This window comes from Harpia harpyja, chromosome 19 (assembly GCF_026419915.1).
Source record: "Harpia harpyja isolate bHarHar1 chromosome 19, bHarHar1 primary haplotype, whole genome shotgun sequence".
NCBI lineage: Eukaryota > Metazoa > Chordata > Aves > Accipitriformes > Accipitridae > Harpia > Harpia harpyja.
In genome coordinates this window covers 19,995,280-20,020,351 of record NC_068958.1, presented here as the reverse complement: position 1 = coordinate 20,020,351, position 25,072 = coordinate 19,995,280, and the positions used below count along the sequence as shown (strand labels likewise).

General features: G+C 47.1%; 4 protein-coding genes across 6 annotated transcripts in view; 3 read left to right on the top strand and 1 right to left on the bottom strand.

Moving 5' to 3' along the window:
- The first annotated feature begins 2,565 nt into the window (after positions 1-2,565).
- CHIA (chitinase acidic) lies at positions 2,566-6,143 on the top strand. The gene is given in 9 exon segments (XM_052814494.1): positions 2,566-2,588; positions 3,245-3,276; positions 4,102-4,307; positions 4,352-4,452; positions 4,602-4,653; positions 5,236-5,314; positions 5,410-5,436; positions 5,439-5,540; positions 5,898-6,143. Coding segments are annotated over 9 exon segments (867 nt in total). The 3' UTR covers position 6,143.
- A 559-nt stretch (positions 6,144-6,702) lies between these two features.
- On the top strand, positions 6,703-9,516 carry PIFO (primary cilia formation). The gene is made up of 6 exons (XM_052815682.1): positions 6,703-6,727; positions 7,067-7,209; positions 7,547-7,645; positions 8,202-8,335; positions 8,610-8,736; positions 9,138-9,516. Exons 1-6 carry the CDS (start codon positions 6,703-6,705, stop codon positions 9,204-9,206), a joined length of 597 nt encoding a protein of 198 aa, XP_052671642.1. The 3' UTR covers positions 9,207-9,516.
- A 2,226-nt stretch (positions 9,517-11,742) lies between these two features.
- On the bottom strand, positions 11,743-17,370 carry TAF8 (TATA-box binding protein associated factor 8). 2 transcript variants are annotated; one of them, XM_052814605.1, is made up of 8 exons: positions 17,307-17,370; positions 16,403-16,559; positions 15,597-15,695; positions 15,233-15,295; positions 14,668-14,792; positions 14,188-14,335; positions 13,224-13,366; positions 11,743-12,766 (listed from the first exon to the last, which is right to left on the bottom strand). In XM_052814605.1, the coding sequence occupies exons 1-8, from the start codon at positions 17,364-17,366 to the stop codon at positions 12,623-12,625; spliced, it is 939 nt and encodes a 312-aa protein (XP_052670565.1). In that variant the 5' UTR covers positions 17,367-17,370; the 3' UTR covers positions 11,743-12,622. The 2 variants fall into 2 exon arrangements, with proteins under 2 accessions (XP_052670565.1, XP_052670566.1); XM_052814606.1 differs by lacking the exon at positions 17,307-17,370 and adding an exon at positions 16,160-16,260 and having other exon boundaries at positions 16,397-16,507.
- CCND3 (cyclin D3) overlaps positions 17,275-25,072 on the top strand; it is a 48,177-nt gene continuing 40,379 nt past the window's right edge. Inside the window, exon 1 of one of the 2 annotated variants that reach the window (XM_052814608.1) lies at positions 17,275-17,373. In XM_052814608.1, the coding sequence (XP_052670568.1) occupies positions 17,365-17,373 (9 nt within the window). In that variant the 5' untranslated portion in view covers positions 17,275-17,364. Of the gene's footprint in view, positions 17,374-18,186; positions 18,426-25,072 lie in introns of those variants that run through there. The other variant, XM_052814609.1, reaches the window with a different exon arrangement.

Here is a 25,072-nt window from a genome sequence, read left to right as displayed (position 1 = left end):
GCATAGGTTTGAAAGAAAGAGTTTATCATATTTTACCATAGTGCCAGATCATATTTAACACCCTTGAAGTGCTTCACACTAAAAAGTTAATCATCGTGTTTCCCATCATGCACAGCTGTTTTTTTCCAGCCCATTAAAGAGAATTTAAGCACAGGATGAAATGACTCTCCCAAGAGATGAAGGAAAAATTTAGCAAGCTGGCAGAAAGAGGTTACCTCTCTGTCTTCCCTCCAAACATTACCCCTTTCCTCCTCAGAAACTTTCAGCAAACTAGCTTCAATGGACTTCCCACAATTCTGAATAGCTTCCTACTGTTCATATTAACAATTTGTGAAAAGAGATGAGAGAAAAATGCTCCAGAGCTAGAAAAGTAATGACCATTAAAGAGAAAAAAGTCTGCAAACATAGAAGATAGCAATGCCCATACTTGCTCCTATAGTAATCTGTAGTACTCCAAGAAATATTGCTTCTCCCTGCTGCTCCCAACATAGGCTATACATATATACATATAGGCAGACATATCTGGGGTAAATTCCCATAGGAAAATTCCCAAGGAATTTCCAAGAACACCATGTCACACTAAGAAAAAACATACTGGCAACAGATTGTCTCCTTGGCGGTAATAAGGTGTCTGCCTGCAATGAGGAACATCAGATCAACAGCCCAAAACAGGCATAGCTCTCCCCAGGTTTTTATGGACAAAATCACATAGCTTCTCACATCCAAAAAATAAATCCAGAATACATTTATACTAGCTCAACAGTATCTTTGCATTGCCAATGTGATAAGAAGCAGCCTTGCTTCACATGGAAATCCAAAGCCGGATCTTGCATATACCTAGCCAAGGGCCCATCTACCTAATATATGTCTCTGCATTGCTAACATGAACCTTTGCTCTTGTAATGCTGCCATCAGCACAAATGCCTGTATCAGCTCTCAGCTCCAATCACCCTGTACCAGGAGACCAATACCTGTACCTCTGCATCCAGATAAGGGTTAGGATAGGGCACTCCAAAATACACGGTGCCATTGCATTGACCTTTACATTTCTCCCCAGTTTAGCCTTCCACAGTGACCTGCCTAACCTCCATAGCAAGGGCAAGGAGAACAAAACAACCTCTGTAAAGCAATGGCTCATGTCCACTGAGGTTAGCAAGGCCAGGATGGCTAAGGTCTTTGGGGAAAACAGCAGTTTTTAGAGAGTTTGCTGAGAGTCAGTTGTCAGACACATCTAACAGGAGATGAGTGCAAGGCTGTGCAAGCACCATGCCTGACTCTGACAAACCTCTTTCATCATTCACTGTATTTCATCCACTCCATACACAAAATCTAGAAGTCTAATGAACTTTAATGGCAGGTCAGTGGCTTCAGTGCCAGCATGTGACATGGGCTACTTTGAGGACATTTTACACGCTCCCATTCAACCAGGTCTGGGAGACCTACTAGAAATCCACCTTCACATCATCTAAACAGGTATTAAAGAACAACTCAGTGCAGAGCAACTGGCCATGTGCCCACTGTGTCTTACTCCACCATTTGCAGTAGCCCTGAGCGTGCAGACAGAATCTTCTGACTTAAAAACGTCATTTTCAGCACCTCTAACTGCCTTTTAAAAAATTCCATTCAGGTATGCTTAGAAGACATTGCATCCTGAAAACAACAAAATGAGACAAAGTCATACAGAATAAAAGAGATTGGGGTAATTTCTCCCTATGGAGCATCACAGAAAGCTAAGGCAAGACATGAACGCTTGGCAACACAGAGGTCTCTCAGTGTGGGAAACAGCTGATCAAAAAGAGGAGGGAATAAGTGCGGGAGGAAATGCAACCTGCATGATGCTCTGTCCCTGGGCTCTCTCTTCTAGAGCTTGACCTGCAAGAAATAATGCTTGTCCCTAAAGAAAATTATTTTCACAAGTGGGAGAATGATTTGGCAGAAGTTGAGTGGGTTTTCCTTTCCTGATGGGACACCAGGAAACTCTCTCCCCTTCCATGAAGTGACACCACCTCAGATGGTGTGGGCAAGAGAGAGCTCAGATCACAAAGCCCCCTGGATCCTGACAGACAGTTTGCCTACAGCAAGTGAGCCCAATTCCTGTGTCCCCCAAAAAGCCCACTGCTGTGAGCCTAAGTCCTACTCAGTCCTGTCTCGCTGACTGCCCCAGCCAAGGAGACAAAACCCATGTAAACCACCTGTGGTTTGGCAGTGCCTACCACCTCTGGGCAGACACACTGACAACGCAAGATTGAACACCAGCCATCTATCACTGCGTAATTGCCACTGTTGACACAAAGCCTGTTGCTGTAAACAAAATTTCTAAGAATAAAAGCCACCTAATCTTGTTCTTCGTCTACTCTTGCAGCACCACGACATGGCACAGACTGATAATAGTGGTGCCTCCAGCTGGAGTGTTAAGGCCTATTTTACTGGTATCATTTTTTTGTGATACTGATCTTTACCAAGTTTCATAATGTTTGTCCATCTTTGTTGATACAAGAGTGGCATGAAATGAGAGAAGCGTATAAAAGTGGGAGATGGTCTGCACCAGATCAGTCCTGGTCAAAGATGGCCAAGCTCACTTTGCTTACTGCTAAGTCCTGCTTCAAAACTTAGTTCTCTACCTTTATAAGTATTTGTGGCTCTTTCACTGTTATACTGGGTGGCTATACAGGAGACTTTGGGGGATTAAAAATGCAGCACACTCTCTTCTGTCAAAGGCAAATATATGGCAGTTACTTTGGGGATGTTTATATTTTGCACTAATTTTGGAGTTGATTTCTTTTTCTTTAGATATGAAAATTCCTGATTTAATTGTTTATTAAATTGAAAAATTATCTTGGACCAAGAAAGTGACACTCTGAGGAAGGAAAACTGGTCATTCTGATAGAAAGGCTATTACTGTCTCCATAGCAGAGTATATTCCAAAAGGCTTCTGCTATTTCAGCCATGCTTATATGCACCAAGATCACCTGTTGCCTAACCCTGGCTGAAAGCAGCAGCAGAACATTGCGTCGTTAATGACCATGAGCTCCTTTGTGTGTCCCCTTCAATCAGAATGAATTGTGACCTGGGAGACAGGTTATGTTGGGTTCAGACAGATCCTCATGAAGAGGAGCAAAAATAGGCCCACTGATAGAACCAATTTTATTGTCTGCATTACAGGATACGTACCAGACAGTTTCTGCTAGTTCAGGCATTACCTTATTTCTCAGTTCTAACACTAATCCCACACTTTTTTCTTTAAAGGTCTGGTCCTCCTCCTGAATGCCTAGATGGGTATGTGCTTTCTACCCCAAAACCAACTCTACCAAACCTTTCTCGGTTATGGCACATGCAGGCAACTGGAACAGACTTACTAGTGAATTCTTTTACAAGCCAAGGGGGAGGAAGGAGAGGCAGGCAGGCACACAGTAATGGTGTCTCTGAAGTCAAAAGCTTGATGAAGCATAGCATGCTCAATCTAAAGTGCAAATATGTTGCTTGGTTTCACACAAGCTTCCTCTTAGCAGCCCCTTCCTGCTCAGCTTGAATGAAGCATGAGCACAGCCACTAGCTTAGTCTTTCCAGAAGCTTTCAAAGGCGGGTCAAACAGGCAGCACAGCAAACATGCAAAGAGCCTTCCACCTTCCAGGCACTTCACCAGAGATCGCTTCTGCCTCTGTTCTTCCTCACTTGGCAGCAAAGGAGAAAGATTGAGTTTGGGCAAGAGACCCAGCACTCAGGACCACCCTGATTCATGAGTTTAAGGGTGCAAGAGGCTCCTAGACTTACTCATCTACTGAAACAAACTAGGAAGGAAAGAAATCCATTATTATCCTTGGAGAGCCAGTTCTGAGAGGGATAACCAACCCTACTTCACTATCTCTTAACTCTTTACCCTGCAAGGAAACACAGCCCAATCATTTTTTATTAGATCCGCCCCATGCAGTTACTAACTCCTAAGTGCAGCCCAGGGCACTGTTCCCTTTCCTGTGTGACTTGAAGGATGGTTATAGAAGTAACATGGCCTCATGCAGCTAGGTACCTGGTCCTTCTGCATTTCAGAGACATGTCCTCTCTGCTCCTTTCTCTCCCGACCACATCTCCTCTATTTCTGTGCAGGCACTGCGTCTGTGCTGTCATGTTACTTCACCAGCTGGGCCCAGTATAGTCCTGGCCTGAGAAGTTTCATGCCAGACAACATTGACCCATGCCTGTGCACTCACCTGCTATATGCCTTTGCTGGGATGTCCAACAATGAGATCACAACTTACGAATGGAACGACGAGACCCTTTACAAATCCTTCAACGGCCTGAAGAACCAGAATGTACCCTCTCAGGTCCTGCCCCATTATTCAGCATCTGTTCTCTGCTCCAAAACCCATCTGACACTGCTATTGGGGCACCAACATCAGGACCTGGGCCAGCTGGACCTTACACTAAGCAGGCTGGGGTTTTGGCTTACTACAAGGTGTAGGTGTTCCCTCACACCTAAGCCACCAAGAACAACACAAACACTCCTCAGACTTCCCAGAAAGGAATTTTTAACCCATGTAATATTCCGACTGCCCTTTTTTGCAGGACACTTGCTAACTTCTCCCTCTGTGCCCTTTTTTCCTTAGATCTGCAAATGTCCTGGACTCTGGAGCCACCCAGGCTTGGGATGCTGTCGTGGTTTAACCCCAGCCAGCAACTAAGCACCACGCAGCCACTCACTCACTCTCCCCCCACCCAGTGGAATGGGGGAGAAAATCGGGAAAAGAAGTAAAACTCATGGGTTGAGATAAGAACGGTTTAATAGAACAGAAAAGAAGAAACTAATAATGATAATGATAACATTAATAAAATGACAACAGTAATAATGAAAGGATTGGAATGTACAAATGATGCGCAGTACAATTGCTCACCACCCGCTGATCAACACCCAGCTAGTCCCCGAGTGGCGATTCCCCGCCCCCACTCCCCAGTTCCTAAACTAGGCGTGACGTCCCATGGTATGGGATACGCCCTTGGCCAGTTTGGGTCAGCTGCCCTGGCTGTCCTGTGCCAACTCCTTGTGCCCCTCCAGCTTTCTCGCTGGCTGGGCATGAGAAGCTGAAAAATCCTTGACTTTAGTCTAAACACTACTGAGCAACAACTGAAAACACCAGTGTTATCAACATTCTTTGCATACTGAACTCAAAACATAGCACCGTACCAGCTACTAGGAAGACAGTTAACTCTATCCCAGCTGAAATCAGGACAGATGCCCCCCAGGATGTGCCCTGTGCCTACAAGGACAACGAATGGGTTGGCTATGACAACATCAAGAGCTCCAACATCAAGGTAGGGTGGGATGTGTGGCTGTGCTAATAATAAGGCAGGAGGCCTTCTGCAGTAGCACATCCTGGGACTAATTGGGCTTTCTACCCTGGCACTGAACAGGTTGACTGAAGAAGAACAATTTTGGAGGTGCTATGGTTGGGCCCTTGATCTGGATGACTTCACTGGCACTTTCTGCAAGGAAGGCAAATATCCCCTGATCACCAGTCTGAAGAAGGGTCTTGGTCTGCAAAAGGGCAGTGAGTAGCTTGAGTAGTGTGTGCTTCTTGAAGCTGACTCCCTACCTCAGTGCTGATGCAGGGCTTCAGAGACCTGCGAACCTTTATCTCTGGAGCCTTGGTGGATAAAGACTTTCTGTGGAAGCCACAACTAGAAATTGCCATGGAAAGATCCCTTCACTCTATATCCCCTGGGATAAAAGAGGGAGATTGTAACTTGTACCTGGGTCCAGATGCTTCAAAGGCCTGGTGTGAACTAGGCCAGACTTTGGGGTAACACACTTTAATAGCTGACCCCACCACTAAAGGCCCTGTGAAGGGAGGGGAGGGCTGAGAGACTGTCAACACAAAATAAGCCCCTTTGGGCTTTTATTGCAGAGTGTGTACCTCCAACTCAGCCCAGTCCTCCAGTCACTGAAGCTCCCTGTACTACAGGTGGAATTGGAAGTGGGAGCGGGGGCTCTGGTGTTAGTGAATTCTGTGCTGGCAAGGCCAATGGCATCTATGTAGATCCAACCAACAAGAGCATCTTCTACAACTGCATTAATGGCAAAACCTTTGTGCAGAGCTGTGATGACAGTTTCATCTTTGATACCAGCTGCTCCTGCTGCAACTGGCCATGAAGATACCAATCCTATTACAGTGAACAGACCCCTCTGATCTAATTGTGCAGAATAAGAATGATTAAATAAAGCGTTCTGCAAAAGCAACAATCCTCAGTTTCAACTCATCTCACCCTTAATATTTTGATGCTCCCCAATTCTCTCATGATACTCACACATGTGCTCAGGGAAGGGCCTGAATCCACAAGCTGGACTTAATTCCAGTATGACATTTTCCAGCGGTTTCTTGCTGCCCTACCAGGACAGCCAGGTACAGGGAAAAAGACAGCAGACAACAGGGCATATCAGGCTGTGTCACAAGGGAGATCACAGAGAAGGGTCCTGACAGCACAACCTGTAGGCTGCTTCCCCCGAGACCTCTCCCCTACTGACTTACAGCATGAGAACAGCAGCTTCTCAGAGTAGGAGCCAGCACAGTGCAATCCACAGGGACGTTATTACTCCTCCTCTTTGCCTTCCACCCTTCAGGCGCTGCCATCCCCAGCATTCCCTCCAGCACCCCCTGCTCTGTGTCTATAGCAACTGGAGTACACACACAGCGTTCGGTCTGGCAGGGCAGCATGGCAGCGGAGTGGGAGCCGAGAGGTGAGCTGTGCAAGGTGCATGCACGCAAGGGGGGCTGTGGGCACGAGGGCTTTCCTTCTTACACAGCTCCCTGGTGGCATCAGGCTTTCCCAACAATCTTCCCCACAACTGGGGCTAGGCTGCTTTTTGCTCAGGCTGGGGAAAAAGAAGCCTTTGTGGCAGGAGGGAACAGGCATCCAAAGGGCAGACGCCTCGCAAATACCCAGGGTCAGGGGAAATTCCCATCTGGAAGATAAGGGGATGGTTGGCCTCAGGCAGAGAGCAGCAGACACTTAAGAAGGAAGAAAAGCAGCAAGTGGTCATCTCCACTGGTGGCATTTCCCTCTCCTGGTCTCACAGATGTGCAGAAGCGGATCTCATTTGGGTCATGTCAAGAGCGGAAAATGTTCCCTCTCCACCATGCCCCAGACAGGCTGGGAATCCAGCTGATAGCTATCAGGGGAGACCCTTTGCTCGGGCCAGGCCGTTACCTGAGTCAAGAGGTAAGTTGTTCAGTTTTCATGCTCAGAGTTTTTCCTTCACAGAAGACACACAGTACAGGAGCAATAGGACCACGGCCCGCCACACCTGTGGCGGAGTCCCCCACACCTGCCCTGCAACCCATTGGACAAGGTCTCCACATACACCTAGAAAAAGAAACTCTTCCCCCCTTCCAAACATACCAGTACTCAAAGCTCCAGCTGCCCTAGCGCTCTACGTTAGTGAGAAATTAGAGGAATTAAAAGGAATAACGTCTGCTGCTCATGTACTTCTGCCCTTCCCCTGATGCAAGTGGTCTCTTAAAAATGTCAGTAAGACACTTCTGCTTTTGAATCGCAGAGAAGCAGCCTCAGATACTCTTTGGAAAACAAACCACTGAGCAAGAAAGGCTATGTGATAGGAGCAAGAACAGCCCAGCGTTTCATACCAGAGCCACAGGTAAGAAAAGCATGCTTCAAAGCGGCAGAGCTGCAGCTTTGCAAGAATATGTAGGCTGTTCCCAACACAGGCTATCAGTTTCAATCATATTTGCTGGGGCTGCCTCCAACTTAATATATATACAGTAGCTACAGATCTCCTTACACATAGTCTAGTGGGAGGTGTTGAGCCTAGAGACCGATGACAGATCATATGAGCTCTGGCAAGATCAACACATGCATTTGTATATACACATTCCTTTGTATCACATATACACACATGTAGATGTACGTACTGAGGCAAAATCAGGGAGGGAGCTCAGCTATACTACCTGAACAAACACGCTGTGTTTTCTGGCCCAACTTCTCTGGAATAACAATATATTAGGAGAGACATCACAGGACACACTGGGTAAGGAGTAGGGAGTGCATAATTGACTTGTTCTGATATTTTTACACTGAGTAGCCACAGCATGCATTGAACAGCAGGTCTGTAATGCCCAGCTGGCTGCTGATCAGAGCATGTAGGAATGGTTTGCAGAACAAAATCTTCCATATAGAAATTTTATCTCTTGCAGACTGTGACTCCCAGCCCAGCAACGTACCAGTCATTCTGGATGAAAGAGAGAAAATGCCAGCCTGCCTATGCTCCATTTTCCATTAAGACACCACGATTTCCAGATAAGCCTTCAGATAAAGAATTTTTCCCAGGGTAATGCAACTCATTTTCTTACACTTTTAATAATAAGCAGGAGTACTAGCAGAGAGAAGTACTAAGACACAAATGGGAGATAGGTAAGCGAGTTCCCGGTAATGCTTTTTTATCTTCAGAAAGCTCCCCTGCTTTAGTCTCTAACTTAACATGATGACTAGAATACCACAATATGCATTTCTCCCATGGATCGAGGTAGGGCTGCTAAATTCTGGTATTACAAACATCATATGCCAGCTCCAGAAATGAGGTATTTTGTGCCTGTTTTCTTTAGACCTGGAACTTACAAAGCAGACAAGCAATTACACAAAAAAATCACTTGGCCGATGAAGTTTGGCTCTCCAGACTGGTCTTTAGTGCCAATGCCAGCAAAGAGGATGCTAAAAATGGAGGTACAGAAGGTAAGGACAGGGATAAGGGGTTGTTATTCCTGGCTCAATGCTTCTGACAAAGGATGATTACTTCAATGCATTTGCACTAAGTTTTGTCATCCTTTCCTCACTGGCCTGCTGGGTTTGTGGCTTTCTAGGCACAAGATACAAAGTGATTTTCTATCAGAAAATGCTGGTTTGCAAAAACGGTTAGACTCCTTCAAAAAAACACTTCTATTAAGAAATTTGCTCTGGAAGTTTCCATCCACAAAGTGAGAGAACCAGGGCACAGACTTCCCCATGTAGCTCTGCTGAAAAGAAAACCTGATTTAAAAAATAGGTTAAGGATCTCGACGCCATCTCACATCTTCCTGCACTTTTTTGAAGCAATTGTCATTGCTAATATCTAACGGATAGTAGTTGTCTTTTAGCTGACCATAGACAGAGAATTCAGGAAACACCGGGACCGAGTGGCCTACCTGAGTTTATACTACAGCTGAGGAGCCAGGGCTGCCGCCACACGTCCTCCCCTTCCAGCAGGACAGCTCAGGCCTCGCCTCCGCTTCCCAGCCACTTGTGGAGACCTTCATCTGCACTACCCAGCCTCTCCAAATAAAACCATTTCAAAAAGAGGGATTTCTTGCCACTAATTGTGCTTACCTGGTATCACACAAGGTGTCTACTGCCTCTGCAGGTGTTTGGGTGCCGCTGGGTCTGGCGCACAGCACCCCTTGGCCCAGGCGGGGCTGGCGGCCATTTTCTTTGGGTCGCCATGGAAACACCTCATCTCGCCATCCTCCCCGACATGACTTCCCTTGCCACAGGGGGCTTTCTCCCCCCAAAATCCAGTCCTCCCTGGCACCAGAGCCAAATTACTGCAGCTAGAAGGCGTCTCGGCTGCTGCCCCATCTCCTCAGCCCAGAGGGCGAATACCACCATCTTCCCTTCAGCCACCACCTGCCTTCCCCAGCCTCCTCATCACCATCTCCTCATCTCCAACAGATGCTTCAGGCCGGGCCCAGGGCTTCACTCACAGCCTGAGGAGAGCTGAGAAACATGGGGGCGTACATACCGGTACTGCACTGCCCTCAGGTATGTTCAGAAAGAGTATAATGGCTTTGTGCACAGCCAGCAACTATATTAAAGTAACGCACAGCAAACATCCTCGGGAAGGAGGCTGTGCTGGGACAGGTTAGAGCAGATGGCCTGCAAGACGTACGTTTGCGTTAATAGCTTTTTCCCTACCGACATGAGGAAGATATTCTCAAGCACGGAGCAAGCAACATGCTGCTAATTAATCTGGCCACGAAAATAAATTTAGTCTGAAACAGAAAGGTGCTGGTGTTCATCATCAGTTGTTTCTGTAATGTAAAACTCAGACCCTAGGGATTTCTATAAATGTTTACAAACCTTCACACGCAGACTTAATCTGTCTGATCACAAGCTTGATTCAATCTCAGGGGAAAACTAAGAGCAGGCAACATTCATTCTCGGTGTAACTACCAGTCACAATGCAGGTTTTCAAATTTCTGGGTCTGTTTAGCTGTTTCTGTAGCAAATTTCACCTGCAGCCCAATTTCAGCTATAAAAAATGCATTCTTCCCATTTCCCACTTTCGGTCTTCGAGTGCTCTCACACATGACAACAGCTGCTCGCAACCTGTCTTTTCGAGGCACATTGGCCCCTTCCCTCCCAACCACAAAAGGCTGCTTTGTAGTTGCAGCTGTCAAAAAGGGATGTACTTGCAGATTTGCAGTTGTCCCTTTTGGTGCAACCTTTTGAAGGAGGGGGTATGACTCACTGGAAATTGTACTGTCCTAAGACCTGAGGTTTATTGCTGTTTAAGGTTTCACCTTTGTATTCATGGCTGATACTGCATACTTCACCTCCATCTGTCTTGGTTTTCTAATCAGAAGAAAAATACATGTGTAAGAGAAGACGTAAAAGAAAGTAAGCAGCACCTATGATTCTGCAGTCCTTCTCAACCACATCTTCCACCTGCGACTGGAGAAACCTACTAAACCTGTTGCAAAACTGACGGTATTTCAAAGGCACTTTGTCCTCACTGAACATACTTCTAATGAACCAAAGATTTTTTTGAAAATTCCCAACCTTCTCAGCTATCATGTGTTGCTGTGGAGAAAGGAAGAGATGCAGAGGGAAGGACAAGACTTCCTACCACTTGTAGGCCCCACTGAAAACACACTCAGGTGCCATTCAGGTGCTTTTCCACTCCTGAAACTTTAAGGACTCAGCCAGTTTTGCTTGTAGGAGATAAAATTTCTTTTATTATGAACATAAAAATTACTATTTTCATTCTACATTTTTCCCCTACCCAGAGAGGGATTTTCTCATTATGAAAAATGCTTAATCCAAGTAAAAAAAGGTATAAATTTTTATATATACATACATACACAATGTCTCTGTACATTTGTTATTCTGTACAACCAAGGCACCAGCAAGTGACAATGGCACATGCAGGACTTTTTTGCTAGAGATGTAATTTCAGATTGGTTGGCAGGAATGTCTCCATTCTCACTGACACAATTCCTCCTTTATACCTTCCTCCTCCCTCAGTGACAGGGGAAGAGGGAGGCCTGGGAGGATGCCTTAACTAAACAGAGAGGTGAACAGGTACACACATAACGCTGATCTCCCTGGTAACTGCAACAGACTTCTTGCATTCAGCTGCTACTCTAGGAAACCATGACCTGCCTGGCAGTCTGTAGCAGGCAGTCTTTGCTGCCTCACCCAGCACCACATTTTCATCCAGAAGAGATGCCTGGGAGACTGGACCAAACTACAGGAATCTTTTGTCAAAGAAATTTAACCCATATTTTGCCTAAGTAAAGGCTGAATGAAAATTAAAGCAAAGCCCTCCAGAACCAGCTAACAATTCCAATACACCCATCACCAGTTATTTTCACTGCTGAAATAAAGTCTCCTGCTCTGGGGAAATAAAGGGGAAAAAAGCGCAGCTTCTGTTGATAAAAGCCCGTATTTGAGAATGGACAACATAAAAAAGTGCGATCAATAGCATGGCCTTGCGGACTGCAATCAATACAGCTTTATTCCATATTCCACGTTTTTCAGCACAGCATCTTTCAAAACAGCTGGTGAAGGTGTAAACTCTCAAAGGAGTTGTGCTGTGTTGAAACTAACAATAGAACTGAAAAATAGCCTGAAGCAGCTGTTAAATCTTGCCATTCATACTGCTAGAAAATAATCTCAAAGCAGTACAGGGTAAACACCACACTTAGCGCTTTTAAGTTAGAAGTGCAGCTGCAGTCAGAAAAGTGAGAATAAAATGCCATCTTAGCTCTGTATTTACACTTCACTCTCTTACCAACACATCAGATGCCTTTAGTTTATAAAAGAAAAGTCTGTTTGCTTTTACCTGCCAAGAATCCAAAGAAAGAAACCTCTCTGGGATTTTTCTGTCTCTGTTAATACATGCTTCTTAGATTATAAGGCCAGGCAGGGTTGATTGCAGAAGTTCCTTTTCTAGCCTGCCAGACAGCCACAAGCAAATTATGCCTTTCTATTCTGCACAGCCTGCTGGGAAGCACTGAGCAGCAAGAACCTTCGTGTCCCCCATCTCTTCAGAGAGTAAATCCTGCTGACAGTGAGAACAAACCAAAGCAAACGAGACAATTCCCATCTGTAACCTGGTGGCCTTCAACGCTTTTAAGGCAATTGACCATTGACCGTTCCAAGTCAGCAGGAGAGCAGAGGGGAAACAGGGAGTATTGCAAACCAGGATGAGAGTGTAGTTCACTAGGCAGAGAGAGATCATTCTTCTTCTTCTGCCACTCAGCTGGATTGCCTCTCCTGTCTTGCTCCATGCCTCTCACCCACAGCAGCGGAGGTGAACCCCTCGGGTTTCTCTTCCTCTGAGCAGCCAGCTGGCTACACCTCACTTCTTTCTGCGGATCTTGGGCTTCTTCACTGGCCGGAGGTAGGGATTGTCTATCACATTTTCTTCCCCGTTTCGACTGCCTGACAGGGAGGTGTTCTGCTGTAACACTGAAGCGTTCTCCTTTTCAGGTCCTGAATCATCCTGCCACATTAAAAAAGCATAAATAAGTATAAACAACCAAAGTTAGGCTAAACAAGGCTTAGAAGTTCAAACCACACAACCTATGGGCAAAACAGATAATCAACAGCCAAGATAAACAGCAGCTCACAAAGAGCTGCATTAAAAGTGAGGTCTCTGGATTGCTAATGCAAGAAGATCCCCTTCGGGAACAGTGTGGGATCCTAGGACAATCCTCTCTCCCCTAACACTGAAATGAAGGTTGTACTGAAAGCTCGTGATCCAACCCCATTTTGCATTGTACCCTGCAGAAAGCTAAAGAACCATGACAATGTTTAGTCATTTACACCCGGTAAAATGCAACCCACTCTGCCATTTTCCACCCACTCTGCCCAGCTGCAAGGAAGACAGGCAAAGAACCAGGTTTCATAAGTTTAAGAAAGTGGGCCCAAGAGACCTTGATCTCTCAGGCTGGGCATACCGTGCTCATGTGCAGGGGGAGGTTCTCGGTGTCTGTCTGGTCGTCTTGCTCTGATGAATCTGTTTCTTCCATTTGCTGCATTTCCAGCTCAGAGGGGAGAAGAGCTGTCAGGTAGGGTACAGTGAAAGGCCTGGCAGCAATCACTAGGGTTAGGGAAAAGGACACGGTCAGCAAGCTGGGAGAAAACTCCTCAAGTCAGAGATTATGAAGCCAACCAGTTACTTAGAGACCAAACACTTACTCCTCAAGACAGAGATTATGAAGCATGAAGCCAAACAGTTACTTAGAGACCAAACACTTTCACTGGTTCTGGTTTTAAACACACACACTCTTTTCCTGCTGCTCCCAGGGATCAGGAATGAAATGTGCTGTCCCTAAAAGTTGGCAGTCTCTAATTTCCTATTTTCTGAGGCCTCTTTATGCTTCCAACACAGCATTACACTAACACAAAAAATCCTTCCTGACCTCCAATAAAAGTTCAATTATCTCACAGGCTGAAGCATCACTTAGCCCCCCCTTAAGATAACACTGACATCTGTGCTGTCAGTGAGCCTTGGGAAGGTGGGAATTCTCATCACTGCTTTGCAGATAAAGAAAGAGGAAAAACTCCACTGCCTACCACAAAAATGTAAGAGAGAAGAAATTACTTGTTCAAAAGTTACAGAGAGGCGGACACAGGATTAGGATGAGCTTTGAATTTAGCACCTATCAGCCAAGGCCTTCTCTGCCAGCAGAAGAAAGTGAGCCTTTGATGAGGGTGGAAGCCTACCATTTGGCTTTGATTCTGTTTTTCATCCCCATTTTAAATAGAAAATTCCTCATTTCCCAACCTTCCGGTGCCTCAGAAGGGCAAACACAGTGTGATCATTCAGTGCTCACCTCCTGCAGTAGCAAGAACTCTAACGGAGTGTATACTCAGTTAGACAGCTGTCATTTACAGCACAAAGTGTCCTAGATAACTCACATGGGAATGTGCTAACATCATCTTTGAAGAGACTCTGCGTTTCTCCTGTCTTAGCCATGAAACGTGTGAGAGCTCTTTCTACATCGCGCCGTTGAGATGCTGCCTTTTCCCGTAGGACTTGATAATCAGATACTGGCTCCCGGTATGTCTGTGGAGCAGGGAGGAAAAAAAAAAAAAGAACACCGTTAGTGGATGGTGGATGCAATGCAGACATCTGAAGTTCAAAACACAACTAGGATGCAGATGCTACAGGCAAGCATTGACCTTCAACATGCACAGATTTTCAGAGAGCTACAGATGTCAATCAGCCAGCAACCTGCAGCAAGGGCAACCCGCAAACAACAAGGGATATATTAAGCCAGAAGAAGCAATGTTTTGGATAAACAGTACCAGCACTGCAGTAAAAACACTTATACACCACTACTGGTGTCATTGACTTCAAACAGACCCCAGATGGCATAAAAATCTTTTTTCACTCACTGGTGTCTTGATGTAAGTGTGAGGATCTGGAAACTCAGGGAAATGGCCAGGAATGTGGGACGGATGTGGCTTGTTCTGTCCAGCTGTCAGGGCTTTGGGAGTCACTGGCTGATTTGTCACAGGAGCTACAGTTAAAAAAAAAAACGCACAAACACTAATCAGCCAGCTTCTTTCTGCCAAGAGTTAGGCATAAAGTGCTAGCTTATACTGAGCTGTGACCCATGCCTCCAGGTCCTATAAAAGGGACAGAGGACATCCCATGAGCAAAAATTTCAGACTGTGTTCAGCATCCCAAAAGGGAACAAGGATTACTTGACCCCTCTCTCCTACACAATGAGAACAAAACCATCTTGAGGATTCTCATGTGCAGTGAGGATGCTGAAGCAAAGGCAAAGGGTACCTTCCTTCATCTATTACACAGTCATTACAGGAGTCCTTAACACAAACTACACTTCCAGGAGCACTGGCTGCATCAGAAAAGCAGGACCTCTTTGGATGCCAGCAGAGAGAAATGCCAAATTATTTCCAATTTCCTGCATAAGAAGAGAAAGGATTTCCCACATACGGGCAGTGATGACCATCCTCTGGGAGCGCTTGGCATATGCAGGAAGCGTTTCAACATTGAACCCTGAAATACAAAAGAAGAAACAGAAATCACATGAAGAGTTTATCCTGTCAAAAATCCCTTCTCTTAGGCTTCTCCAGAATTTTTCCAAGGGCTCCAAATTACATGAGAAAGAAAATCACGCACTCTGATATACTCATACTGCATCCGCAGCAGCGGTATCTGAATGCCTGCATGAGGCCCAAAACAGTGAGCATCACACAAACACCAGAAATGTGGGTGAAGGATTTTCCTACCAACACAGCACACTCAAATCTTCTGCAATGCAGGCAGCTGGAATTAGTGGGACCACTCAACTACTCACCCATTTCCACCAGAGTAACCACTATATCAGAGAGCGTAGGCTGTGTTCTGGCTGTATGTTCACAGTAGGACTTTGCGCTCCTTCCAATTTCAGAAATATCTGGGGGGAAATAAAAAACACCAGCACATATTTGATTGAGACAGTGACCATTCATTTGTATCAGCCCAACCCTAGCTTCAGAGACGCGAATTTTTAGCAAATTTAGCAAGGAATGAAGAATAGCTCCTGGAATCCACTGTATTACAGCCTGCATATTTAAAATTAAAGCATGTGCAAAATACGGAGACACTGAAGATCCAAGAGTCAGGTGTTTTCCACAAACGCAAAAGGCAAATCTGCATCACAAGCATGAAAAAATACAAAACTTGATCATACCCTGATTTCAGAAAAATATGTAACCTGAGATCCTAGGCACATCACCCAGAAAAGCAGGAGCAGAGCTGCCAAACACGGGCACTTCTACAGCCTTAACTAACCAGACATCTGGAGCTTTGTTATTTTTCTGTTTATTTTGGCAGCATCTCGATATGTGGAGCTTATTAGGGTACCTAATGAGTACTCACTGAGTAAGATAAGCAAGTACTTCTGAGTTCGGACAAACATCTCACGCTCACAGAAGTCCGTGACTCCAGGGCTGTGCTCTAGCCACCAGTCTAGCCTTCCGCTTTTGTTACCATCATTAATACAAGATAATAAAAGGGGGGGGGGGGGGAAACCACAACAAAAAAATAAAAGAGCTAAGGCCGATTTGAAAACAGAGAAACAAGAAACTCCAGGGGATCAGTGTGACTTTGCTGGACACTCACAGCTTTGTAACATCTCCGTCAGCGTCTCCACCGCGGCCTTTTCAGCGCTCTCGAAGCCGGCTTCGGTCAGCAAGGAGCTGACCACCACTTGCAGAGTCCTCCTCCGAGCCAGGTAGTAGTTATCCGCCGGCGTGGTCGCATGCTTGCTGCCCGACCTCTGCGGACAGAGACACCCCCCCGCCAGCCCCAGCCCCCCGAAACAAGAGCTCAGAGAAACGAAGCCGCCTCCAGACCCCGGGGGAGCAGCGAGGCCTGAGCTCTGCCTGCCCCAGGAGCCGGTACCGGGAAGGGCGAGGGTGCTGATCCTGCCACGGGCTCTGTGACACACCGGAGGGCTGAAGGCAGGGCTGCCTGCGCGCTGCCTGCGCGCTGCCTGCGCTCAGAGGGCAGGGGCCTGCCCTGCCTGTCCCCCACTGCACGCGTACGCACACATAGGCACACGCGTGCATATGCATAGGCACGTAGGTACATAAATATACATACATGTACACACAGATCTGTACGTATACACCTACACACTCACATATGTATTTACGCATACATACATATAGATAGATAGACGCGGTGCTGCAGGCACCACCAGCGCGGACCGCCTTTTGGGGCGCGGCCCCTTTAAAAAAAGCCGCCCCACCGGCTCCCCCGCCTCGCTGCCCCCCTCGCCGGCCAATCCGAGCGGAAGAATTTGAGCCAATCAAGCGCCGCTACCGAGCCCCGCCTCCCTCCGGCCATTCAGCCAATCAGCGTCTCCCTCCCTTCAGCCTCCGCCTCAAAGCCCCACGGGCTAGGCCGCAGGCGTTCCGGCTCCACAGGCGGAGCAGACCGCTGCCGTTCTGCCCGGCCCTCCCCTCCCCGCGGGAAACACCCTCCACAACAGCCCCGCGTCCCGGCGAGGAGCCGCCGTTACCGTGCCGGAACCACCGGACGCTGTGTCAGCCATCTTGGAGCCATATGGAGCTGTGCGCATGCGCCAGGTGAGACAGCGGCGGCGGGGGGGTGGAAATACCCGCCTCGCCTTCGGGGGGCGCGCGGGGCATTGTGGGATTTGTAGTGTAGGCGGGAGGGAGCGCGCGTGGGCTGCCGCTGCCTGCACCGCTGCCTGCACCGCTGCCCGCACCGCTGCCCGCCCACCCCCGCAGCGGTGCGCCCACGGCAGTGTCGCGGTGGGGGGGTTGTCCCCTGGGCGCTCCCCCGCACACCTGCGTGCCCGCAGCCGCCGCACCCGGGAGACGGGTGCTGGTCCCGTTCGTGGGCTCCGGGCGTCGACTGAAGCCCGTGGGCCCGGGGGGTGGCGTGAGCCAGCGGGGGCAAGGGTCTAAAGTTCAGTCTGCCTTGTTCCGAGGGTCAGAAGAACGTCGCTTTCATCTCCCGAGGTGGGCTGAAGCTTGTGGTTTTCCACGGCTCTGGGCACCTTGGGGGGAGAGCCCTCAGCCTGCCTCTGCAGGGTAACCGGGAAAACAAAACCTCGTGTAACGGTGTTGCACTTGCTCTAGAATAGCCTGCGTTCCCATTCGGAAGTTACTTACGAAAAAAAGCTTGAAAGGTGCCAGCGGTGTGCCAGTAACCCTGTAACCATGGGAGCACTTAGGGTTTTCCTGTTGTAAGCAATATGTACTCTTAGCTGAACCTCGGTGTACCAGATTGTGTGCTTAGATCTTCTGATCAAAGCTTTGGTGTCAGTTAAGTGTTTCAGAAAGACAGAACAGGAAACCCCCACACTACAACTCCCACCCCTTGCTTCCTGTTTAAGTACATGTGTGGGAGAGCAAGAACATTGTAAGAACCAATTACTGTATGTGAAAGGGGAAAAAAAGGTGATGTAAACAACAGCTGCCACGCTGGAAATTAAAGGTCCTGATCTCATTTGGTTTGGTTGGCAACACAGCTTCCACACGCTGCTGGCTTTTCAACAACAATGGCAGCAAAATCCATTAACAGATAGGGAAAGCAAGGAGGCAGAGGAAGGTGGAGGCTGGATTGTTCAAAGCAAACATGCCTGCAGAAGCACATTTCTTGATCATCAAAGGTAGGAGGCAACATAGTTTCAGAGACTGAAAATGTGATAGAGATAGCAATCTTATGGCTTATGTGCTCGGGGACAAGCAAAACTATTGGCAGAGCGCTGGTGGAGTATAATTGTGCTGAAGATATTAAAAGTACTTTGAAATGGCTGCGTGTGAGGGGGTCAGTGCTGACTGGGGGATCTTGCTGCAATTTGCCTATGTGAATTCCCAGGATGTTGGTGTTCTGCCAAACTGTGAGGCAGCCACTTTGCCATCCTTCAGCAGGGACGTCTGTCTCTGCCAGGGCTTTGTAGTGGAGGTGGGGCAGGCTCTCAGCCCCCTAGCATGTTAAGAAGAGATGTAGAGCTGTGATCACAGAGATGCTGAGCCCTTGTGGCTTCCAGTTGAGGAACTTCTGGAGGTCTGCATGCTAGTGAGTAAGCTGACATTGTAGATGAAGCTAAAAGAGGGGAAATGTGAGTGCTTAACTTTGGTAGGTTGCAATTTGCTGGGTAATTCTTGAGAAGTGTCTGACCCCAATTGTTTGGATGGGAAGGGAAGTGAACTCTGGCAGGTCTGGACTGAAAACATCCATGCAGTGGTGCTTCAGAGACAGGCTTGGGCTGAGCCAGAAATGTCTGTAGGAACACTGGGGGAATTTCAGACTGGTTAGTACTGTGCATGGTACCATGAGAAGCACTGTGCCCCTTGGTCTCAGCTTGCCATGAAGTTAATTCAACCAATTTACAAGTTGCTCTTGTAGCAAATCCAGGGGATGAATAAATGGGGAAGCAAGTGTGGACAGGTGCTTTTGCTGATGAACATTGTGTGCATCAGAGTACTGAGTAAGGCAGCATTTTCTCCTCCTAATATAATATGTCAGCCATCACACTCAGCAGGGGAAAAAAGAAAAGTAAATTGTGATTAGTGGTGTGGAGCTAGATCCTGAAATGTTTTAGGCAGAAGAGAGATCGGGTGGCGGTCCGGTGCAGAGTGAGGGAGTAGCATGCATGTGTTTGAAGTGTGCAGGTCAGGACTTCAGTCTGCTCTTAGCTCTGCTACTAACTTGCCTAAGTCTCTCCTTCACTCCCCCATCTATGCAGTGAGGAGGATGAGGATGTTATTTAGCTATCTTACTGAGATTGTGAGGGGTGCAATATAAATACAGCACATAATTGATCCACAACTCCTGGTTGTTTTATTGCACGAGGACAGTCTCTTCTTGATCTCTTGTCTCCAGTACTTTGTAATGTCACTTTTCAGCCTGTTATTTACAGCACTTGCCTAGAATGAAACAAACCCGGCTTTCAGTCCCTGCCTTCAGTAGAGTTTATGCACTTAACTGCTTCATGTAAACACAGACACAATCCCGAATAATACAGTCTGAGACCCAGCACCCTTCTCCTACTCTGGAGAATTAACTGCTGATTTGTAGAACCACTCAGCTTCCCGCTGCCCCAGTTGAGTCACAGATTTTTTTCTGTGCAATGATTGTTTCTGTCCATATAGATGGAGGGCATCCAGTGTCTTCCTGAGCTGACCTGGGGCATCTTTCCAGGAGCTGGAAAGTGGAGAGGCTGAGCAGTTACTGACAACATGGGCACAGTCCCTCTTCCTTCAGCTTTTGTAGGAAAGGAGCCTTGCAGAGGCAAGATTTCAGATCTCCCCACATCTGTCAGCAATTCCCAGCTAGTTATTTTAAGACTCTGAAATGCCCAGCTCCTACCCAAGCAATGCTGAGAGCGCCTTGCCTAACCTAGCCTGTATTCCCATCAGGGACCAGATGCCCCACAGGACAATTCAGGCTGGGAGGGACTTCAGGAGGTCTCTAGTCCAGTCTCCTGCTAGAAGTAGGCTCAGCCACGAGGTCAGACAAGGCTACCAAGTGTAAACCTTCCCGTGCCTGCTTGCTTCGTGCATCCCCACAGCAGTTAAGAGCAAAGGGACACTGGTCAGTGTAGCTGGGCTCTGCACTAGCTCTCTCAGCTCAGGCAGGCTTCAAGGAGTTTCCTCCAGGTGCAAGCTCCTTCTGCAGCTGAGGAATCTGCCTGCCAGGACAGAGACAAGGCCAGTGCAGTGCCTTCCTTCACACAATGTCGCACAAGCATGTGCACCCAGGTAGGGTCTGCTGCTCTTGTGTGTGTGCTGCCTCCTTCCCCGGGGTGTATGCTCGTCCAGATGAGCAGCCACAACTCTTCAGTGCTCCCCTGGCACCCACTGTCTCCTGCTGTGAGCTCCCTCTATAGACATGGGTTGCTGCAAATAAGGCTGCTGAAATTCCAGCTTATTATTAATGTGTGGGAGCTATTGTGTAAATGAGAGTACTTCACAGCCCTGTGCTGCCTGTTTTTTACTCTTGTGAATATTCTTTTTTCCTCCTTCCCAAAACTTCATAGACAAATTTGAACAGTTTTGTTTTCTGAAGTCTCTAGCTCTTTGCATTCCAGGGGCTTTCGTTTGGGAAGGGGGTGATGGGGAAGTCCTGCAAGTGAGGGATGCTAGGGGAGGCTGGGTGCTATGGTTAGTGGGGCAATGCATTGTATTATTCTGGGCTCTAGTCCTGGCTCTGCAGCCAGCCTGCTGAGTAACCATAAGCAAGTCTCTGCTCCTCTGCATTTCATTTTCCCATCTGTAAGTATTGGCATTCATTGTGAGATGCTTTCGGAGCTTATAAAAAGCAGCATCTGACATTAAAATATTCTTGTTGGTGATGCAGTACCCTTGGAAAGCTCTTCCCAGAGCAGTGCAGTCCATGTTGGACTCATCACAAGCAGAGTATCCAGAGCCTGGCAGAAATCCACTAGTCCAGAGATTTGCAGACAGTCATGAAATTATGGATACAACATCCCTTTTTTATGGTGTGGGTACATAATTCTTCCCTTATGCATAGCTCCCTTCTGATGGGGTGGGAATAAAAAACTTCCATAAAGGTCCAGTTAGTGATTTAAGAGTTTCTTGCATGTCTCTCAAGTACTGGCTGCTCTGAAGTAGCTGCTAGTAGCCACTAGAGGAGACTAGTTAGCCGAGGCAACAGGGGACTACCAAAAAAGGAGCACTTTAGTGCCATGGTAAAAGATGTTGCCAGGGTTCCAATCTGAAAGGGGCGGAATTTGGACACAGAACCCTACTGGCAGTTTGTGTCCATAGGTGGAGGGCAGCATCTTTACTTCAGAGCCCATGTGAAGTGGGAAATGACACTGCCAGTGGAAGGATTTGCCAATTTAATGTGCCAGTTTCCTCTGGAGCACTGTGAAATTGGTCATCTGGCAGCAAAATGAAAAAATGCAGGATAGTGATAGTCTGTGTGCCTTCCTGGGCATGTTGTGTTTTCCCAAAGATTGGAACCTTTCCTTGTTTCCCATTTTTAGCAACAACAAAAACCATTTTCACATTGGTGTCAAACTGAGAAAGGAAAAAAGTTCATGTGTTTTTACTCTGAATCGCATGCAGATTATATAAAAGAAGAGGTAGGAGTTAGGATTCCCAGGTGCATTGACACTAAACAGTTGTGTGACCCCAGACAAGAAGAATGTTAACCTTGTTGAGATACAGCTGAATAGTTATTCTGATATGTACAAACCCAGAGGGGAAGCTGTAAAGCTTGTTGAAATTCATATTTGAAAAGAATAATGGGAACTGATGACTCTGGACTCTTTGGGTAGGGAAAGCCCAAGGCTTTGTAATTTTTTGAGCCTGGGAGGTACTCAGCATAGCAGAAGAGCCCACAGGAGGCTGGCTGTATGACCTTGATGTTTTAAAATCTCAACTTTGAGAGAGATGGTTAGTCAGATGGAAATTTACTGAGCTCCATGTAGGGGTGAAATTTTGCAGCACGTGTTAGGAAGCCAGGCCAAGTGATCTAATGTCCCTTTGCGCTCTTAAATTTCATTGTGCCTCTGGCTTGCCAGAGCGATGTGCCTTGGACAGGCCCAGAGCAAAGGATGGAGCTGTTGCAGGTTGGTCTCCTTGCAGCACCAGGTCCCAAAAGGAGGCAGGTGCCACCTGCGTGGCTGGGGTCCGTCCCAAGCCACCCCAGCACCGTTGCCAGCAGAGGGCATGTTGTGACCAATGTGTTCTTATTTCTGAGCCACTTAATTCAGAAATCAAAACAGCCAACACTGAATTAATTTAGATTCTTATGCCCCTTAGCTGTGAGAATGCCACCAAAATCCTCCCTGCACCCATTTGTTGCTGAAAATCTCCGATGAGCCCCCCAGATTCCTTAACTGACCAGATCTGAGGGGTTTGCAGTTTGACAGTAACAAACACTTGCTATGCAGAGGAAGCTGCTGCTGGGCAAGGAGGGAATAAATTGCACATCTGAGAATGTTTTGGGTTTTTTCCTCTCATGACATTGGCTTAAGCCTTGCAGAAATGAAAACTCAAATGCAGAGAGCTTATAGCCATGTTGCTGCTATTGTTTTTTATTATTTTATTTACTATTTTGAGAAAGATTTTTTTTTTATTAGTGTTATTATCCTCCCCTCTAAAACAGCAGTGGTGTTATTGTTGGCTATATACATGTGTGTTAATTAAGTCTTCTTGAAGTAAAACCCTTGCAGATTTCTTGCTAGTTTTGTTATTTGGTAGAGGCGGCTGATCCTTGGCAGAAAAGACTGCCCTGCCTGGGCTCGTAGCGAGGTGTGGGGATGCACATGAGCTCTCTGGATAGTGCTGAGGGGTCACATCTGGAATTTACATTCACCTTTCAAACAGATGTAGCACGCGCAGGGGGTGGAGAAGAGTTTCCAGAATGCAAAATGCATCTCGGTGTGCAAGTTAGGCGCGCTAGCCGTGGAGTTTTTCAGAGTAAAGCTTGAAGCTGTTTAGTCAAACCTATAAATAACCACAAGGGGAGAAGGTGTCTGGTGGTAGAGGGCTCTTAGATCAAAGAGAGTCATAACAAGATCCAGGTGCTGGAAGTGCAGGTCAGCACAGTTAAAACAGGAAATAAGATGCATCTCTTCATAGGGGAATGTAATTGGGCTCCTCAAGGGTGCAGTACATTCCCAAACATGTCAAGGCTCCAAATCAAGACTGACTGTCTTTCTAGAAGATAATGCTGTAGTTCATCTGCAGGCTGCTGAGCTAGACAGAGAAATGAGGTGTTTACAGCCAGCTCCTAAGCAGGCAGTCAGAGCTAGCATCCCTTCCCAGGTTATACTATATGGTAGTGTCTGTGCTGGAATTAGACCCCCGAAGGGTCCCTGGCTCTCCTTCCCTGCCACTCAGGCAGGCTCCCCCCACCCAGTGTCTCCTTTTGCAAGTTTTGCTCCTTAAGGATGAGCCTGCAACAGCAAGGAGGTCCCAGGAGTTCCATTTGGCCAAACTGGAATGTTAGAGCGTCTTTACTGCTTAAAGCAGGCTTGAGGTGATTGATATGTGCTAGGCCTTTTATTTCAACACTATTCAGCTGATGTAAAAACTGTTCCTTCCCATTCCACCAGCTCATAGCTATGTTTCTGAGTCAGCGCCATGTCTAATCCACCAAGCATGTAAACCCACACCTCCAGGCTGTCCAGAGTCTCTGCTGCCGAGAACTATTGCAGATCTCTGGTCAGCTCGTCCTGCCTCATCAGTGACTCAGTGGATGTTCTTCTCCGTTCTGTCCCTCTGTCTGAAGCTTTAGGTTCCAAAGGTGATGAGGAGATGGGTTAAGTCTGCTTTTGTGCAACTGGTGAGATGTGAACTTTATTTTCTGAGGAACGGCAGATGTTAATTTGCCAAGAGAACAGGCAGAGGAACGCTGCCAGGTTTAGGGGATGGTCTCCAGTGCAGATTCTTACAGGCAATGCAAATGGTCCTCACCTTCCCTCCTGCACTGGAGAGGATAACAAGTTCTCTGTCCAATCTTATCTGCAAGCTGTCATTCTGATTTCTCATCCTTGCTTTGGGCAAACTGTTAGCAGCTGCTTCGGACATGCCAGATGCTGGATGTAATAGTCACTGATGCAGTCCCTTGGTATCAGGGATGCTGTAAATCAAAATATCCCCAGTGGTATCAAGGAGAGCCAATGGCATGTTCAGCAGAGAGCCTGTACTTGTCTGGCCCAGCCTCTCTCCTGCCTTGTCAAGGGATGGTGATGATCTGGCTGCTAGGGACCCTTAAAAAACAGCTAGAGGTACCCTGGGAGAAGAGACATACTGCCTCTGCCTTGTCCCTAGCATGGATTGATCAGTCAGAGCCATATGTCTGACCCTAAACTTTCTCAAATCTTGAATCCTCTTCTCGCTCATCCTTGACCAAGAAGTGGCAAATGCAATGCGTAATTGCAGCAAAACCAGAACTATCCCTGTTTGCTGACCCCTGTATCCACATTTGGCATATTTTGCCTTGGGCCATGAGCCCATTCCCCACCTCAAGTATCTGCCTGACTTTTAAATGTCATCTTCAGAGGATCAGCCCTTCAGGCTGTCAGAGGAAGTACTGCACAGCAAGGTGGGCACCGTCTCTCTTGTAAAGCAGGTGTCAGCATTAAAGCTAGGCTAGGACAATGTCTGTCTCCTGCGTGTTTTTTGCACACTTCCCTCTGTGGGTAACAGCTTGCCAGATGAAGCCATCTCTGCTCTGAGCCAGAGCTGCATCGTATGTGCCTTTGATATTTTGCAAAGAGTAAGGTGTTGCTGCTGGCCCCACAGGGTGACAGCCTTACCCTGGAGCATGAGCACA